The 16,352-nt window shown below is 53.6% G+C and overlaps 1 protein-coding gene across 3 annotated transcripts; it reads left to right on the forward strand.

The window, feature by feature from the left end:
• Positions 1-2,584: 2,584 nt before the first annotated feature.
• LOC115498460 (induced myeloid leukemia cell differentiation protein Mcl-1 homolog) lies at positions 2,585-12,420 on the forward strand. 3 transcript variants are annotated; one of them, XM_072918497.1, is made up of 4 exons: positions 2,585-3,268; positions 9,009-9,256; positions 10,495-10,629; positions 10,805-12,420. In XM_072918497.1, the coding sequence occupies exons 1-3, from the start codon at positions 2,674-2,676 to the stop codon at positions 10,609-10,611; spliced, it is 960 nt and encodes a 319-aa protein (XP_072774598.1). In that variant the 5' UTR covers positions 2,585-2,673; the 3' UTR covers positions 10,612-10,629; positions 10,805-12,420. The 3 variants fall into 3 exon arrangements, 2 of the variants coding, with proteins under 2 accessions (XP_072774598.1, XP_041577025.2); XR_012051927.1 differs by lacking the exon at positions 10,805-12,420 and adding an exon at positions 10,706-10,753 and having other exon boundaries at positions 2,586-3,268; positions 10,495-10,665; XM_041721091.2 differs by lacking the exon at positions 10,805-12,420 and having other exon boundaries at positions 2,586-3,268; positions 10,495-10,753.
• Positions 12,421-16,352: the final 3,932 nt, after the last annotated feature.

Genomic DNA, 16,352 nt, shown 5'->3' on the forward strand with positions numbered 1-16,352 from the left:
TCATCCTGCTGGACACCCCCCTCAGCCAGCTCTGGTTTGGGGGGGATGGGATCTGAACACCCCAAATGCAAAATTTGGATCTGGGACGTCTCCAGGGTACAGGGATGGGGCTGTGCTCACTGCAGGCTGCTCCAAAAACAGAGCAGTGGTGCTCAGGGGCTTGGAATTGTCACATTTTGTCCCCAAAAATGCTGGCCAGGAGGGTGACAGTGCTCCAAAAACAGAATAGAGGCTCAGGGGCTTGGAATTGTCCCATTTTGTCCCCAAAAATGCTGGTCAGAAAGGTGGCAGTGCTCCAAAAACAGAATAGTGAGGCTCAGGGGCTTGGATATGTCATATTATGTCCCCAAAAATGCAGGCCAGAGAGGTGGCAGTGCTCCAAAAAAACAGAATAGTGAGGCTCAGTGGGCTTGGAATTGTCACATTTTGTCCCAATTTGTCCCCAAAAATGCTGCTCAGGGAGGTGGCAGTGCTCCAAAAACAGAATAGTGAGGCTCAGGGGCTTGGATTTGTCACATTTTGTCATAATTTGTCCCCAAAAATGCTGGTCAGGGGCGTGGCAGTGCCCCAAACAGAGCATGGGGATGCTCAGTGGGCTTGGAATTGTCACATTTTGTCCCAATTTGTCCCCAAAAATGCTGGCCAGGAGGTTGGCAGCTCTCAGTGCCCCCAACAGAGCACAGTGAGCTTGGATTTGTTCCAGTTTGTCACAATTTGTCCCCAAAAATGCTGCCCAGGGAGGTGGCAGTGCTCCAAAAACAGAATAGTGAGGCTCAGTGGGCTTGGATTTGTCACATTTTGTCCCCAAAAAATTCTGCCCAGGGGGGTGGCAGTGCCCCAAACAGAGCACAGGGATGCTCAGTGGGCTTGGATTTGTCCCAGTTTGTCACATTTTGTCCTCAAAAATGCTGGCCAGAGAGGTGGCAGTGCTCCAAAAACAGAGCAGTGATGCTCAGGGTGCTTGGAATTGTCACATTTTGTCACATTTTGTCCCCAAAAATGCTGGTCAGGGGGGTGGCATTGCTCCAAAAACAGAATAGTGATGCTCAGGGGGCTTGGATTTGTCACATTTTGTTCAAATTTGTCCCCAAAAATGCTGGTCAGGAGGGTGGCAATGCTCCAAAAACAGAATAGTGATGCTCAGTGGACTTGGATTTGTCCCATTTTGTCCCGAAAAATGATGGTCATAGAGGTGGCAGTGCCCCAAACAGAGCACAGGGATGCTCAGTGGGCTTGGAATTGTCAGAATTTGTCCCAATTTGTCCCCAAAAATGCTGGTCAGGGGGGTGGCAGTGCCCCAAAAACAGAATAGTGATGCTCAGTGGGCTTGGAATTGTCATTTTTTTGTCCCAATTTGTCCCCAAAAATTCTGCTCAGGGAGGTGGCAGTTCTCAGTGCCCCCAACAGAGATGCTCAGTGGGCTTGGAATTGTCACATTTTCTCCCAGTTTGTCCCCAAAAATGCTGCTCAGGGAGGTGGCAGTGCCCCAACCACAGCACAGTGATGCTCAGGGGGCCAGAATGGGCTCCAAGCAGACGGATCCAGGTGGGATTTTTTTGGAATTGGGGAATAATTGAATTTGGAAGTTTCTTTTCAAGGCCATCAAGTCCAACCTGCTGCAGGTTCAAGGAACTGTTCAAGGCTTGGGGCTCCTCCAGCGCCTGATCGCCACCGAAATCCAAAATATCTTCCACAAAATCAAATATATTGAGACTTTATAGCCCAAATCCGGCTCGTCTGAGCTGAAAAAGGAGGTGCGGGCCTGGGGATGCACCGGGAATGAACCGGGAATGAACCGGGAATGAACCGGGGATGAAGCAGGAATGAACCGGGGATGAACAGGGGATACACCGGGAATGAACCGGGAATGAACCGGGGATGGAATGAACCGGCGATACACCGGGAATGAACCGGGAACGAATCGGGAATGAACCAGAATGAAAATGAACCGGGGATACACCGGGAATGAACCGGGAACGAACCGGGGATGCACCGGGAATGAACCAGGAATGAACCGGGGATGGAATGAACCGGGGATACACCGGGAATGAACCGGGAATGAACAGGGAACGAATCGGGAATGAACCGGGAATGAACCGGGGATACACCGGGAATGAACTGGGGATGAACCGGGAATGAACCGGGAACGAACCGGGAATGAACCAGAATGAAAATGAACCGGGGATGAACCGGGGATACACCGGGAATGAACCAGAATGTACCGGGAATGAACCAGGAATGAACCGGGGATACACCGGGAATGAATCTGGAACGAACCGGGAATGCACCGGGAACGAACCGGGAGGCTCCGGCAGGGCACGGGGCACGCGTGGCCGGTGCCACGAGGATGCTGCTCGCTGCTACCGGGGGGGCTTTTCCCCGGGGGATTCCATCCCTTGGGATGCAGGAGTGGGGGGGCACCATCACGGAGCCGCTGCTCGGTACCGGGAAGAACCACCGGGAGCGGAGTACGGGAGTCAGGGGACGAAGTGGGTGGTCCGTTTTTCCGCCGAAAAAACGGAAGCGGAGGTGGAAAAAAAAAAAAACAAAACCAAAACTCAAAAAAAAAGCTCTCGCTGTCCCGCCCTCGCCCCGCCTCTCCGGCGTCACCGGTTATATAACGCGGCCGCGCCGGTCCCGCCCGCACCCCGCCGGCCGCTCGCACCGGGCGCCATGTTCGCCGTGAAGCCGAAAGCTTTCATCGGCTTCAACCTCTACTGCGGCGGCTCCCCGGGGCTGAGCCCCGCGGGGCCGGAACCGCGGCCGGAGCCTCACCGGGACCCTCACCGGGACCCTCACCGGGACCCTCACCGGGACCCTCACCGGGACCCCGCGGAGCCTCACCGGGAACACCGCGGGGCCACCGGCGGCAGCGCCGACCCCCCCCGCGCGCTGATTGGTCGAGGCGCGGCGCCGCGCTCGCTGATTGGCTGCGGCGCGACTCTCTGGCGCCCCGAGGAGGAACTGGACGGATGCGAACCCGAACCCGAACGCGGCTCCGCCGCCGCCGCTTCGCTGCCCGGGACCCCCCCCGGGACCCCGCCCGGAGCTCCGGATGGGCTCCGGCAGGACTCGCTGGAGCTCATCAGCCGCTACCTGCGGGAGGTGGCTGGGGAGGAGCAGCCCAGCGTTAAGAAGCTTTTTCCGGGTCTTCTCGGTGGGCCCGGGCGGCCCGGAGCGGCGGGGGATGCGGTGATGGAGAAGGCGCTGGAGACGCTGCGGAGGGTCGGGGACGGTGTGATGAGGAAACACGAACTGGCTTTTCAAGGTGGGTGTATCGGGAGGATTGTGAGACCCCCGTGCTGTCCTTTGGGTCGGTGGTCGTGGCAGGAGGAGGTTTGGAGCCGGGGGTGATGCCCCCGAGGGGATGCGGCTTTGGCTCGCAAGGGGTTAAATAAAAGCGGTTGGGGAGCGCTCAAAAACGAAACTGAACTTTGTTCCGTGGCGATGAGGAAAAGCTGGTGGTGTGTGCGGAGGAGATAATCTGGTTACAGATTAGCTCTGGTTCCTCCTGGTGCTCCCCTATTCTTGGGGTGACTGTGCAAAAATCCCGAGCGTCCAAAATTGGGTGAGCTCAGGAGTTTCAGATCCTCACCCCCAGTTTGGGTGTAAAGGGGATTTTTGGTGGGGGGAATTCTCTCACAGGATCATGGAGTGGTTTGGGTTGAAATAGAATTTAAAACTCATCCAGTTCCATGGGCAAGGACACCTTCCACCATCCAGGGAAATCTGCTTTAATGCATTTAATCCCGAAATTAATAAACTCAGGAGTTTCCGCTGCTCACCACATTCCAGTTTAAGTGTGAGGCGGTTTTTGGTGGGGGGAATTCTCTCACAGAACCGTGGAATAGTTTGGGTTGAAATAGAATTTTAAACTTACCCAGTTTGATGAGCAGGGACACTTCCACCATCCTGGGAAATCTGCTTTAATGCATTTAATCCCAAAATTAATAAATTTAGGAGTTTCAGATCCTTACCCCTACCTAGATTAGGTGTAAGGGGATTTTTGGTGGGGGGAATTCTCTCACAGAACTGTGGAATGGTTTGGGTTGAAATGGAATTTAAAATTTATCCAATCCCATGGGCAAGGACACCTTCCACCATCCTGGGAAATCTGCTTTAATGCATTTAATCCCAAAATTAATAAACTCAGGAGTTTCAGATCCTCACCCCTACCCCAGTTTAGGTGTGGGGGGAATTCTCTCACAGGATCATGGAGTGGTTTGGGTTGAAATAGAATTTAAAACTTACCCAGTCCCATGGGCAGGGACACTTCCACCATTCAGGGAAATCTGCTTTAATGCATTTAATCCCAAAATTAATAAATTCAGGAGTTTCAGATCCTCACCCCTACCCCAGTTTAGGTGTGGGGGAAATTCTCTCACAGGATTATGGAATGGTTTGGGTTGAAATAGAATTTAAAACTCATCCAGTCCCATGGGCAGGGACACCTTCCACCATCCTGGGAAATCTGCTTTAATGTATTTAATTCCAAAATTAATCAACTCAGGAGTTTCAATTCCTCACCCCTACCCAGTTTAGGTACAAGGGGATTTTGGGGGGAGGGAAATTCTCTCACAGGATCATGGAATAGTTTGGGTTGAAATAGAATTTAAAACTCATCCAGTTCCACCATCCCTGCCCAGCCTGGCCTTGGGCACCTCCAGGGATGCAGGGGCAGCCCCAGCTGCTGTGGGAAATTCGGTTTTTTTTGTATTTCACCCCTTTTGCAGCGCCCTGAAGCCGCTGGAGGAAGTTGAGCCGCAGGGCCTGGCCTGGGGATGAACTGGAAATGAGAAGTTTTGACCCGGTTTTGTCCTGGTTTTGTGGAACTGGGGCTGAGCTGCATCCCGGGCCAGGGTGGAGCCTGGCAGGGCAGGGTCCGCATTGCCTGCAGCAGTTTTGGGGTTCCTGCAGCAGTTTTGGGGTTCCTGCAGCACTTTTGGGGTGCCTGGGAGGTGTCAAGGTGCAGATTCCTGGGGGGTGTTTGGTTCAGGTTCATGGAGCAGTTTTGGGGTTCCTGGAGCAGTTTTGGGGTTCCTTGAGGGATGTCAGGGTGCAGGTTCCTGCAGCAGTTTTGGGGTTCCTGCAGCAATTTTGGGGTTCCTGGTGGGTTTTAGGGTGCAGTTTCCTGTAGCAGTTTTGGGGTTCCTGGGGGGGTGTTTGGCTCAGGTTCATGGAGCAGTTTTGGAGTTCTGGTGGGTTTTGGGGTGCCTGCAGCAGTTTTGGGGTGCCTGCAGCAGTTTTGGGGTGCCTGGGAGGTGTCAGGGTGCAGGTTCCTGCAGCAGTTTTGGGGTTCCTGCAGCGGTTTTGGGGTTCCTGCAGCAGTTTTCGGGTTCCTGGTGGGTTTTAGGGTGTAGGTTCCTGGAGAAGTTTTGGGGTTCCTGGGTGGGGTGTTAGGGTGCAGGTTCCATGGGGGTGTTTAGTTCAGGTTCATGGAGCAGTTTTGGGGTGCCTGCAGCAGTTTTGGGGTTCTGGGGGGGTGTTTGGTTCAGGTTCATGGAGCAGTTTTGGGGTGCCTGGGAGGTGTCAGGGTGCAGGTTCCTGCAGCAGTTTTGGGGTTCCTGCAGCAGTTTTGGGGTGCCTACAGCAGTTTTGGGGTTCCAGGGGGGTGTTTGGTTCAGGTTCCTGCAGCAATTTTGGGATTCCTGGTGGGTTTTAGGGTGCAGCTTCCTGTAGCAGTTTTGGGGTGTCAGGGTGTAGGTTCCTGCAGCAGTTTTGGGGTGCCTACAGCAGTTTTGGGGTGCCTGGGAGGTGTCAAGGTGCAGATTCCTGGAGGGTGTTTGGTTCAGGTTCATGGAGCAGTTTTGGGGTGCCTGGGAGGTGTTGAGGTGCAGGTTCCTGCAGCAGTTTTGGGGTTCCTGCAGCAGTTTTGGGGTGCCTACAGCAGTTTTGGGGTTCCTGCAGCAGTTTTGGGGTTCCTGGGGGGTGTTTGGTTCAGGTTCCTGTAGCAGTTTTGGGGTTCCTGTAGCAGTTTTGGGGTGCCTGCAGCAGTTTTGGGGTTTCCGGGGGGATGTTTGGTTCAGGTCCCTGCAGCAATTTTGGGGTTCCTGGTGGGTTTTAGGGTGCAGCTTCCTGTAGCAGTTTTGGGGTTCCTGGGTGGGGTGTCAGGGTGCGGGTTCCTGCAGCAGTTTTGGGGTTCCTGCAGCAGTTTTGGGGTGCCTGCAGGAATTTTGGGGCTCCTGGGGGGGGTGTTAGGAGTGCAGCTTTCTGTATCAATTTTGGGGTTTCTGGTGGGTGTTGGGATGCAGGTTCCTGGAGCAGTTTTGGGGTCCCTGCAGCACTTTTTGGGGTCCCTGCAGCACTTTTTGGGCTCCCTGCAGCACTTTTTGGGCTTCCTGCAGCACTTTTTGGGCTCCCTGCAGCACTTTTTGGGCTTCCTGCAGCACTTTTTGGGCTTCCTGCAGCACTTTTTGGGGTCCCTGCAGGACTTTTTGGGGTCCCTGCAGGACTTTTTGGGGTCCCTGCAGGACTTTTTTGGGTCCCTGCAGCACTTTTTGGGGTCCCTGCAGCACTTTTGGGGTCCCTGAAGCACTTTAGGAGTTCCTGCAGCACTTTTGGGCTTAGGGGTTCCTGCAGCACTTTAGGGGTTCCTGCAGCATTTTAGGGCTTACTGCAGCAGTTTTTGGGGTCCCTGCAGCAGTTTTTGGGGTTCCTGCAGCAGTTTTTGGGGTCCCTGAAGAACTTTTGGGGTTCCTGAAGAACTTTTGGGGTCCCTGCAGCAGTTTTTGGGGTTCCTGCAGCAGTTTTTGGGGTTCCTGCAGCACTTTTTGGGCTCCCTGCAGCACTTTTTGGGCTCCCTGCAGGTGTTAGCTGCTGTGTGATGAAACCCCCTCCTCCTGTCCAGGAGGCTGTACCAATTTCTCAGCTCACTGCTTTTTTAAACTTAATTTAATTTTATTTTTGGCCTCTTTCTTTATTTCTTTTTCTTCTTTTTATTTTGTTTTGTTCCTTGAACACAAAGAAGCTTCGGTTTCATCCCTGGCTGTGTGCTGGGAGGGGCAGAGGGTTCAGTTCCTCTGCCCCAATTCCCGGACGTGCCTGCTGGAGGATTTTTTGGGGAGGAAGCTCCAGGCTGACGTGAGCACTCGGTGCTTTCCTGAGAGCTCAGGAGGAACTGCCCGGGGGTGGCTTCCTGTGACTTTCAGCAACAAAAATTTCAATTTCGTCAAAGCCTTGGCTTGTTTGCTTCTCCCCATGGCAGGGCTGGGGAATTTAAATTGATTTATTTCAGTTAATTAATAATCCGCTGTTCATCTGCCTCTATCCAGGCTGTGTTTCTCCCAGGTAGAGGAGAATTTAAATGGATTTATTTCAATTAATTAATAATCCCCTGTTTATCTGCCTGGTTTGGGTCTCCTAGGTAGAGGAGAATTTAAATTTATTTATTTAAATTAATTAATAATCCCTGTTTATCTGCCTGGTTTGGGTCTCTGCCCTGCCCGGACTGTTGTTCTCCTAGGTAAAAGGAGAATTTAAATTTATTTATTTAAATTAATTAATAGGCCCCTGTTCATCTGCCTCTACCCAGGCTGTTTCTCCCAGGTAGAGGAGAATTTAAATGGATTTATTTCAATTAATTAATAATCCCCTGTTTATCTGCCTGGTTTGGGTCTCCTAGGTAGTGGAGAATTTATTTATTTAAATTAATTAATAGTCCCCTGTTTATCTGCCTGGTTTGGGTCTCTGCCCTGCCCAGGCCGTGGTTCTCCTAGGTAAGAAGAGAATTTAAATTTATTTATTTAAATTAATTAATAGTCCCCTGTTCAACTGCCTGGTTTTGGGGTTCCTGTTGGGTGTCAGGGTGCAGGTTCCTGCAGCAGTTTTGGGGTTCCTGCAGCAGTTTTGGGGCTCCTGCAGCACTTTTGGGGGTTCCTGCGACACTTTTGGGGGTTCCTGCGACACTTTTGGGGGTTCCTGTTACACTTTTGGGGTTCCTGTTACACTTTTGGGGGTTCCTGCAGCACTTTTGGGGGTTCCTGCAGCACTTTTGGGGGTTCCTGCAGCACTTTTGGGGGTTCCTGCAGCACTTTTGGGGCTTCCTGCAGCAGTTTTGGGCTTCCTGCAGCAGTTTTGGGGTTCCTACAGCAGTTTTGGGGGTTCCTGTGACACTTTTGGGGCTCCCTGCAGCACTTTTGGGGCTCCCTGCAGCACTTTTGGGGCTTCCTGCAGCACTTTTGGGGGTTCCTACAGCAGTTTTGGGGTTCCTGCGACACTTTTGGGGTTCCTGCAGCACTTTTGGGATTCCTGCAGCAGTTTTGGGGTTCCTGCAGCACTTTTGGGGCTCCCTGAAGCACTTTTGGGGCTCCCTGAAGCACTTTTGGGGCTTCCTGCAGCACTTTTGGGGTTCCTGCGACACTTTTGGGCTTCCTGTGACAGTTTGGGGGTCCCTGTGGCACTTTTGGGGGTTCCTGTGGCACTTTTGGGGGTTCCTCTGACACTTTTGGGGGTTCCTGTGACAATTTCGGGGGTTCCTGTGACACTTTTGGGGTTCCTGTGACACTTTTGGGGGTTCCTGCAGCACTTTTGGGGTTCCTGCAGCACTTTTGGGGGTTCCTGCAGCACTTTTGGGGGTTCCTGTTACACTTTTGGGGGTTCCTGTTACACTTTTGGGGGTTCCTGTTACACTTTTGGGGTTCCTGCAGCACTTTTGGGGGTTCCTGTGACACTTTTGGGGGCTCCTGTGACACTTCTGGGGCTCCTGCAGCACTTTTGGACTTCCTGCAGCACTTTTGGGGGTTCCTGCGACACTTTTGGGGTTCCTGTGACACTTTTGGGGCTTCCTGCAGCACTTTTGGGGTTCCTGCAGCACTTTCAGCCATCCAAACCCCGTGGGGCTGTCCCGAGTGAGGGAGGGCAGCAGAACCCCGTGGGGAAGCAGAACTGGATTTCCATCCCTGACATTTGGGGGGTCCCACCCCTGACATTTGGGGGTCCCACCCTCTCCCTGCCCCTCCAAAAGGGGTGGGGGGACATTTGCCCCCCAGCCCTGACCCCAAATCCCGCAGGAATGCTGCGGAAGCTGCGGATCCAGCGAGAAGAAGACCTGCAGGCGGTGGTGGAGGTGGCTGCCCACCTCTTCAGCGACGGGGTGACCAACTGGGGCCGGGTGGTGACGCTCATCTCCTTCGGAGCCTTTGTGGCCAAGCACCTGAAGAGCATCCAGCAGGAGCAGGGCATCGGCTGCCTGGCTGCCATCATCACCGAGGCGCTGGTGTCCTCCAAGAGGGAGTGGCTGGAGAGCCAGGGGGGCTGGGTGAGTCCCTGACCTGAATTCTGGAGCTTTTTCCAGACTTTTCCCGGTTCTCTGTGGTTGTTTTTGTGATGTTTGGAGCTAAAAAAGCTTTTCCTGCCCGGCCTGGGGCTGCATTGCCAAAGGAAGGGCAGGGCTGGGGGGCTGAAATGGGGCTGGGGGTGCACAGGGGATGTTTTGGGATGAAATGGGGCTGGGGGAGTCAGGGGAGCTCAGTTTGACATGCTGGGCTGAAATGGGGCTGGGGGTGCACAGGATGAAATGGGGCTGGGGGTGCAGAGGGGATGTGCAGGGTGAAATGGGTCTGGGGGTCACAGGGGATGTTTTAGGCTGAATTGGGTCTGGGGATCTTTTAGGATGAAATGGGGCTGGGGATGTTTTAGGATGAAATGGGGCTGGGGGAGTGGGGGGAGCTCAGTTTGACATGCTGGGCTGAAATGGGGCTGGGGGTGCACAGGATGAAATGGCCCTGGGGATGTTTTAGGATGAATTGGGTCTGGGGGTGCACAGGGTACATGCAGGATTAAATGGGGCTGGGGGAGCACAGGGGATGTTTGAGGCTGAATTGGGTCTGGGGGTGTGCAGGATGAAATGGGTCTGGGGATATTTTAGGATGAAATGGGGCTGGGGGAGTGAGGGGAGCTCAGTTTGACATGCTGGGCTGAAATGGGGCTGGGGGAGCACAGGATGAAATGGGGCTGGGGGTGCAGAGGGGATGTGTTGGGATGAAACGGGGCTGGGGATGTTTTAGGATGAAATGAGTCTAGGGGTGCACAGGGGATATTTTAGGATGAAATGGGTCTGGGGGTGCACAGGGGATATTTGAGGCTGAAATGGGGCTGGGGATGAATTGGGGCTGGGGGAGCACAGGGGATATTTTAGGATGAAATGGGGCTGGGGATATTTAAGGATGAAATGGGGCTGGGGATCTTTTAGGATGAAATGGGTCTAGGGGTGCATAGGGGATATTTTAGGCTGAATTGGGTCTGGGGATGTTTTAGGATGAAATGGGGCTGGGGGTGTGCAGGATGAAATGGGGCTGGGGATGTTTTGGGATGAAATGGGGCTGGGGGAGCACAGGGGCCATTTGAGGCTGAATTGGGTCTGGGGGTGTTTTAGGCTGAATTGGGGCTGGGGGTGCACAGGGGACATTTGAGGCTGAGCTGGGGCCGGGGACATTTGAGGCTGAATTGGGTCTGGGGGCCGTGCCAGGCGCTCTGACCCCTCTCCCTCTGTCCCAGGGGGGCTTCGTGGACTTCTTCCGCCTGGAGGACCTGGAGGGCAGCGTCCGGAACGTTCTGATGGCCTTCGCGGGGGTGGCCGGCCTGGGGGCCAGCCTGGCCTACCTGATCCGGTGAGGCTGGAGCTGCCAGGACCTGCCGGGCTGCCAGGACCTGCCGGGCTGCCAGGACCTGCTGCGGAGCTGCCAGGACCTGCTGGGCTGCCCAGGACCCGCAGAGCTCCCAGCAGAGCTGCCAGGACCTGCCGCGGAGCTGCCAGGACCTGCAGAGCTGCCAGGACCCGCAGAGCTCACGGCAGAGCTGCCAGGACCTGCCGCGGAGCTGCCAGGACCTGCCGGGCTGCCCAGGACCCGCAGAGCTCCCAGCAGAGCTGCCAGGACCTGCCGCGGAGCTGCCGGGACCTGCCGGGCTGCCAGGACCTGCAGAGCTGCCAGGACCTGCCGGGCTGCCAGGACCTGCAGAGCTCCCAGCAGAGCTGCCAGGACCTGCCGCGGGGCTGCCAGGACCTGCAGAGCTGCCAGGACCTGCCGGGCTGCCCAGGACCCGCAGAGCTGCCCAGGACCAGCACCAGCAGAGCTGCTAGGACCTGCAGAGCTGCCAGGACCTGCATTTTGGCAGGATTGGCTCCCAGCAGAGCTGCCGGGACCTGCAGAGCTGCCAGGACCAGCACCAGCAGAGCTGCCAGGACCTGCAGAGCTCCCAACAGATCTTCCAGGACCTGCAGATCTTCCAGGACCTGCAGAGCTGCCAGGACCTGTATAGCCGCCCAGGACCAGCACCAGCAGAGCTGCCAGGACCTGCAGAGCTGCCAGGACCTGCAGAGCTGCCAGGACCTGCGTTTTTGGCAGGATTGGCTCCCAGCAGAGCTGCCAGGACCTGCAGAGCTGCCCAGGACCCGCACCAGCAGATCTTCCAGGACCTGCAGAGCTGCCAGGACCTGTACCAGCAGATCTTCCAGGACCTGCAGAGCTGCCAGGACCTGCACCAGCAGAGCTGCCAGGACCTGCAGAACTGCCAGGACCTGCACCAGCAGAGCTGCCAGGACCTGCAGAACTGCCAGGACCTGCATTTTTGGCAGGATTGGCTCCCAGCAGATCTTCCAGGACCTGCAGAGCTGCCAGGACCTGCACCAGCATATCTTCCAGGACCTGCAGAGCTGCCAGGACCTGCAGAGCTGCCAGGACCTGCATTTTGGCAGCTGGAGTGGATTTTTCCCGCTTTGATCCCACTGGGAACCGCCTGTGCTGACGTTTGAGGCTTGTGGGTTCTTTTTTTTCCCTTTTTTCTATTTTATTTTTGATTTTTTCCCTCTGGAAATTCACATTTTCCTCCACCTCAGCGTGCCCGAATTGTGCCAGCCTGGCACAAAAAAAACTCTGCCAAAACCTCAACCTCTCCTGACAGCGCGGAAATAACCAATTTGTAATTATGTACAAAAAAAACCCAACAAAAAAACCACCCCCAGTGGGCTGGGGAGGATGTAGAAAACCTGTAAATGTCTATAAATCTATAGAATATATACATTTTTACAGAGCTGACGATACAAAAAGGAGGAATTCCTTCTGCACACGCGTCGTTCCCGCTGGGAAATTGAATTTTCCTGGCAAAGTTCGTCCCTCAAATCCTTCAGGGGGGGGTGTGGCAACAGCAGCTGATTTTTTTTTGTTTTAATCTCTTTTTTTTGGGGTTTTTTTGGTGTTTTTTGGGCCGGGGGAGCTGTGGAAATCTTCCTTCTCTTCCCTTCCTGCTGCTCCGAGCTGATGGTTGAATGTAAAAACCTCCTGGGCTCCCCAAAAGTTGATTTTTTCACCCCAAAAAACTCTCCTTGCCCACCCCTGGCTCTGAGGGGGGATATTTTTGTCACCAGGCACTGCTGGGGTGCAGAACGAGCTGTAGTTTGGTTAATAAATGTATTTTTTTGTTCTATTTATGCTGCTAAAAAACTGCTTTTTCCCCCCACCCCAGCCAGGGGTTCTTGCTGCACCAGGATTTTTGGGATTTTTGGGATTTTTGGGATTTTTGGGAAAGGCTCTCGGTGTGGAAAAGGGATGGGAGTGTCTGGTGGCAGAAAAATTCCACCCTAAAATCATCTGGATAGGAAAAATCCACCCAAAAAATAATCTGGAGAGGAAAAATCCCACCCAAAAATAACCTGGAAAGGAAAAATCCACCCAAAAATCACCTGGAAAGGCAAAATTCTGCCACAAAATGCTCAAGCAAAGCAAAATCCCGCCCCAAAATCCTCTGGAAAAACAAAATCCTGCCCCAAAATCATCTGGAAAGGCAAAATCCAGCCCCAAAATTATCTGGAAAGGCAAAATTCTGCCACAAAATGCTCAAGAAAGGCAAAATCCCACCCAAAAATCATCTGGAAAAGCAAAATCCTGCCCCAAAATCCTCTGGAAAGGCAAAATCCTGCCCCAAAAATAATTTGGAGAGGCAAAATCCCATCAAAATTCTCTGGAAATGCAAAATCCTGTCCCAAAATCCGCTGAAAAAGCAAAATCCTGTCCCAAAATCCACTTAAAAAGCAAAATCCCGTCCCAAAATCCACTGAAAAAGAAAAATCCTGTCCCAAAATCCACTGAAAAAGCAAAATCCCACCCAAAATCCACTTAAAAAGCAAAATCCCACCCCAAAATCCTCTGGAAAAGCAAAATTTTGCCCCAAATTAATCTGGAAAGCAGAAAGGAGTGACTCAGCCCTGCTGTGCTGGGTGTGAATTTCTGCTTTTTTTTTTGGGTGGTTTTTGGTCTGTTTTGTTTTTCCGGTTTTTTGGGGTTTTGTTGGTTTTTTTTGGTGGTTTTTGGGTGTTTTTTTTTAATTCTGTGGGGTTGTTTTGGGCCTGTTTGGTTGCCCGGGTGCAGCGAGGCCGTGGGGCAAAATTGTTAGAGGGGAGGGGGTCGGGGCGGGGGTGCAGCTGAAATTTGGGGTGCAGGGGCAATTTTGGGGTGCAGGGGGAATTTGGGGTGCAGGTAAAATTTGGGGTGCAAGGGAAATTTGGGGTGCAGGCAAAATTTGGGGTGTTGGTGGCTCCTAAATTTGGGTGTGGGTGCCTGGGAGGAGTTTGGGGTGCAGGGGAATTTTGGGGTGCAGGGGAAATTTGGGGTGCAGCTGAAATTTGGGGTGCAGGGGAAATTTGGGGCGTTGGTGGCTCCTAAATTTGGGTGTTTGTGCCTGGGAGGGGTTGGGGTGCAGCTGAAATTTGGGGTACAGGGGAAATTTGGGGTGGGGGTGGCTCCTAAATTTGGGGTGTTTGTGCCTGAGAGGGTTTGGAGTGCAGCTGAAATTTGGGGTGCAAGGGAATTTTGGGGTGCAGCTGAAATTTGGGGTGCAGGGGAAATTTGGGGTGCAGCTGAAATTTGGGGTGTTGGTGGCTCCTAAATTTGGGTGTGGGTGCCTGGGAGGAGTTTGGGGTGCAAGGGAATTTTGGGGTGCAGGTGAGATTTGGGGTGCAGGTGAAATTTGGGTATTGGTGGCTCCTAAATTTGGGTGTTTGTGCCTGGGAGGGGTTGGGGTGCAGCTGAAATTTGGGGTGCAGGCAAAATTTGAGGTGGGGGTGGCTCCTAAATTTGGGTGCTGGTGGCTGGGAGGAGTTTGGGGTGCTGGTGAAATTTGGGGTGCAGGTGGCTCAGAGATTTTGGGGTGCAGGAGGGGCTCAGGGTGTTGGTGCCTCGCAGGTTTTTGGGGTGTTGGTGGCCCCTAAATTTGGGGTGTGGGTGCCTGGGAGGAGTTTGGGGTGCTGGGGGGGGGCAGGGAGGATTTGGGGTGCCCTGGACTGATCTTGGGGTGCCCGAGAAGTGTCAGGGTGCAGCTGCTGCTGCAGTTTTGGGGTTCCTGCTGCAATTTTGGGGTGCAGATTTCTGCAGAATTTTGGGGTTCCTGCAGCAGTTTTGGGGTTCCTGCTGCAGTTTTGGGGTGCAGATTCCTACAGAATTTTGGGGTGCAGATTCCTACAGAATTTTGGGGTGCAGATTTCTGCAGCAGTTTTGGGGTTCCTGGTGCAATTTTGGGGTTCCTGCTGCAGTTTTGAGGTGCAGTTTTCTGCAGAATTTTGGGGTTCCTGCTGCAGTTTTGGGGTGCAGATTCCTGCAGAATTTTGGGGTTCCTGTAGCAGTTTTGGGGTGCAGTTTTCTGCAGAATTTTGGGGTTCCTGCAGCAGTTTTGGGGTTCGTGTAGCAGTTTTGGGGTGCAGATTCCTGCCGAATTTCGGGGTTCAGCCGCAGTTTTCTGGAGAATTTTGGGGTGCAGATTCCTGCAGAATTTTGGGGTTCCTGGTGCAATTTTGGGGTGCAGATTTCTGCAGAATTTTGGGGTTCCTGCAGCAGTTTTGGGGTGCAGATTCCTGCAGCAGTTTCGGGGTTCAGCCGCAGTTTTGGGGTACAGATTCCTGCCGAATTTCGGGGTTCAGCCGCAGTTTTGGGGCTCCCGTGCCCGGCCCCCCCCGGTCGCTCCGAGGTTTCCGTTTCCGTCCCCCCCCCCGGGGCTTTTCTGCGAAGCCGCCGCGATTTCCCCGAACGGAACCGGGGCTGTAAATAACGGCTGGGGGAGGGGATTGGAGAGGAAAATTCAAAATTCAGCCGCTGGAAAATAAAAGAAAAATTAAAAATTCAAAATTCAGCCGCTGAGAAAAAAAAATTTCAAAATTCAAAATTCAGCGGCTGGAAAAAAAAAAAAGATGAAAAATTCAAAATTCAGCGGCTGGAAAAAAAAAAAAAGATGAAAAATTCAAAATTCAGCAGCTGGTGGGGGAATTTTGGGGTGGGGGAATTTAAGGGTGGAATTTTGGGGCAGGGGAATTTTGGGGTGGGGGAACTTTGGGGTGGGGGGATTTTGGGGTGGAATTTGGGGGTGGGGGAATTTTGGGGTGGAATTTGGGGCAGAGGGAAATTTGGGGGTGAGGGAATTTTGGGGTGGAATTTTGGGGTGAAATTTTGGGTGGGGGAATTTTAGGGGTGGGGGGATTTTGGGGTGGGGGAATTAATTTTGGGGTGGGGGAATTTTGGGGGTGGGGGAATTTTGGGGGTGGGGGAATTTTGGGGTGGGGGAATTTCGGGGTGAAATTTTTTTGGGGGTGGGAGAATTTTGGGGTGAAATTTTGGGGTGGGAGAATTTTGGGGGCAAATTTTGGGGTGGGGAGATTTTGGGGTGGGGGAATTTTGGGGAAGCCGCAGCTGGGGCTCAAAAGCTGCCGGGCGGGGGGGGGGGAGGAGGAAGGGGCGTGGTTCATGCAAATGCACAAAATCCCCCAAAAATCCCCCAAATTTGTGTTCATTTTTGGGGTGTGGGGTTTTCCCCCGCGATGCTGGGGGGCAGAGATTTCCCTTTTTGGGGTGGGGTGGCGTTTTTGGGGGGCTGGGGTCCCATCCCGAACCCCCCACCCCAGCCCTGGGGGGTGTGCCCTGCTCAGTTCTTCCTCCAGGAATTCGGGTGCCCCTGGCACCCCAAAAAGTCTTCCCTGCCTGCTGGGCAGCTCCGTGAAGGCTCCTCCTCCTCTTCCTCCTCCTTTTCTCCTCTTCCTCCTCCTCCTCCTCTTCCTCCTCCTTTTCGCCTCTTCTTCCTCCTCCTCGTCTTCCTCCTCCTTTTCTCCTCTTCCTCCTCCTCCTTTTCTCATTCTCTTCCTCCTCCTCTTTTTCTCCTTCTTTTCCTCCTCCTCTTCTTCTTCCTTCTCCTCCTCTTTTCTCCTCTTCCTCCTCCTCTTCTCCTCTTCCTCCTCCTCCTCCTTTTTTTCATTCTCTTCCTCCTCCTCTTTTTCTCCTTCCTCCTCCTCCTTTTCTTCTTCTCTTCCTCCTCTTCTTCCTCCTCCTCTTCCTCCTCCTCCCCCAGACTCCCAGCCCCTCCTGACCTCAGGGTTATGG

The sequence above is a fragment of the Taeniopygia guttata genome, chromosome 25, assembly GCF_048771995.1.
Source record: "Taeniopygia guttata chromosome 25, bTaeGut7.mat, whole genome shotgun sequence".
NCBI classification, from domain to species: Eukaryota; Metazoa; Chordata; class Aves; order Passeriformes; family Estrildidae; genus Taeniopygia; species Taeniopygia guttata.

Bases quoted from the DNA above. Each gene is read 5' to 3' on its own strand.
- LOC115498460 (XM_072918497.1), top strand. From the start codon at position 2,674: ATGTTCGCCGTGAAGCCGAAAGCTTTCATCGGCTTCAACCTCTACTGC. The intron at 3,269-9,008 runs GTGGGTGTATCG...CAAATCCCGCAG, and splicing joins ACACGAACTGGCTTTTCAAG to GAATGCTGCGGAAGCTGCGG. The intron at 9,257-10,494 runs GTGAGTCCCTGA...CCTCTGTCCCAG, and splicing joins TGGAGAGCCAGGGGGGCTGG to GGGGGCTTCGTGGACTTCTT.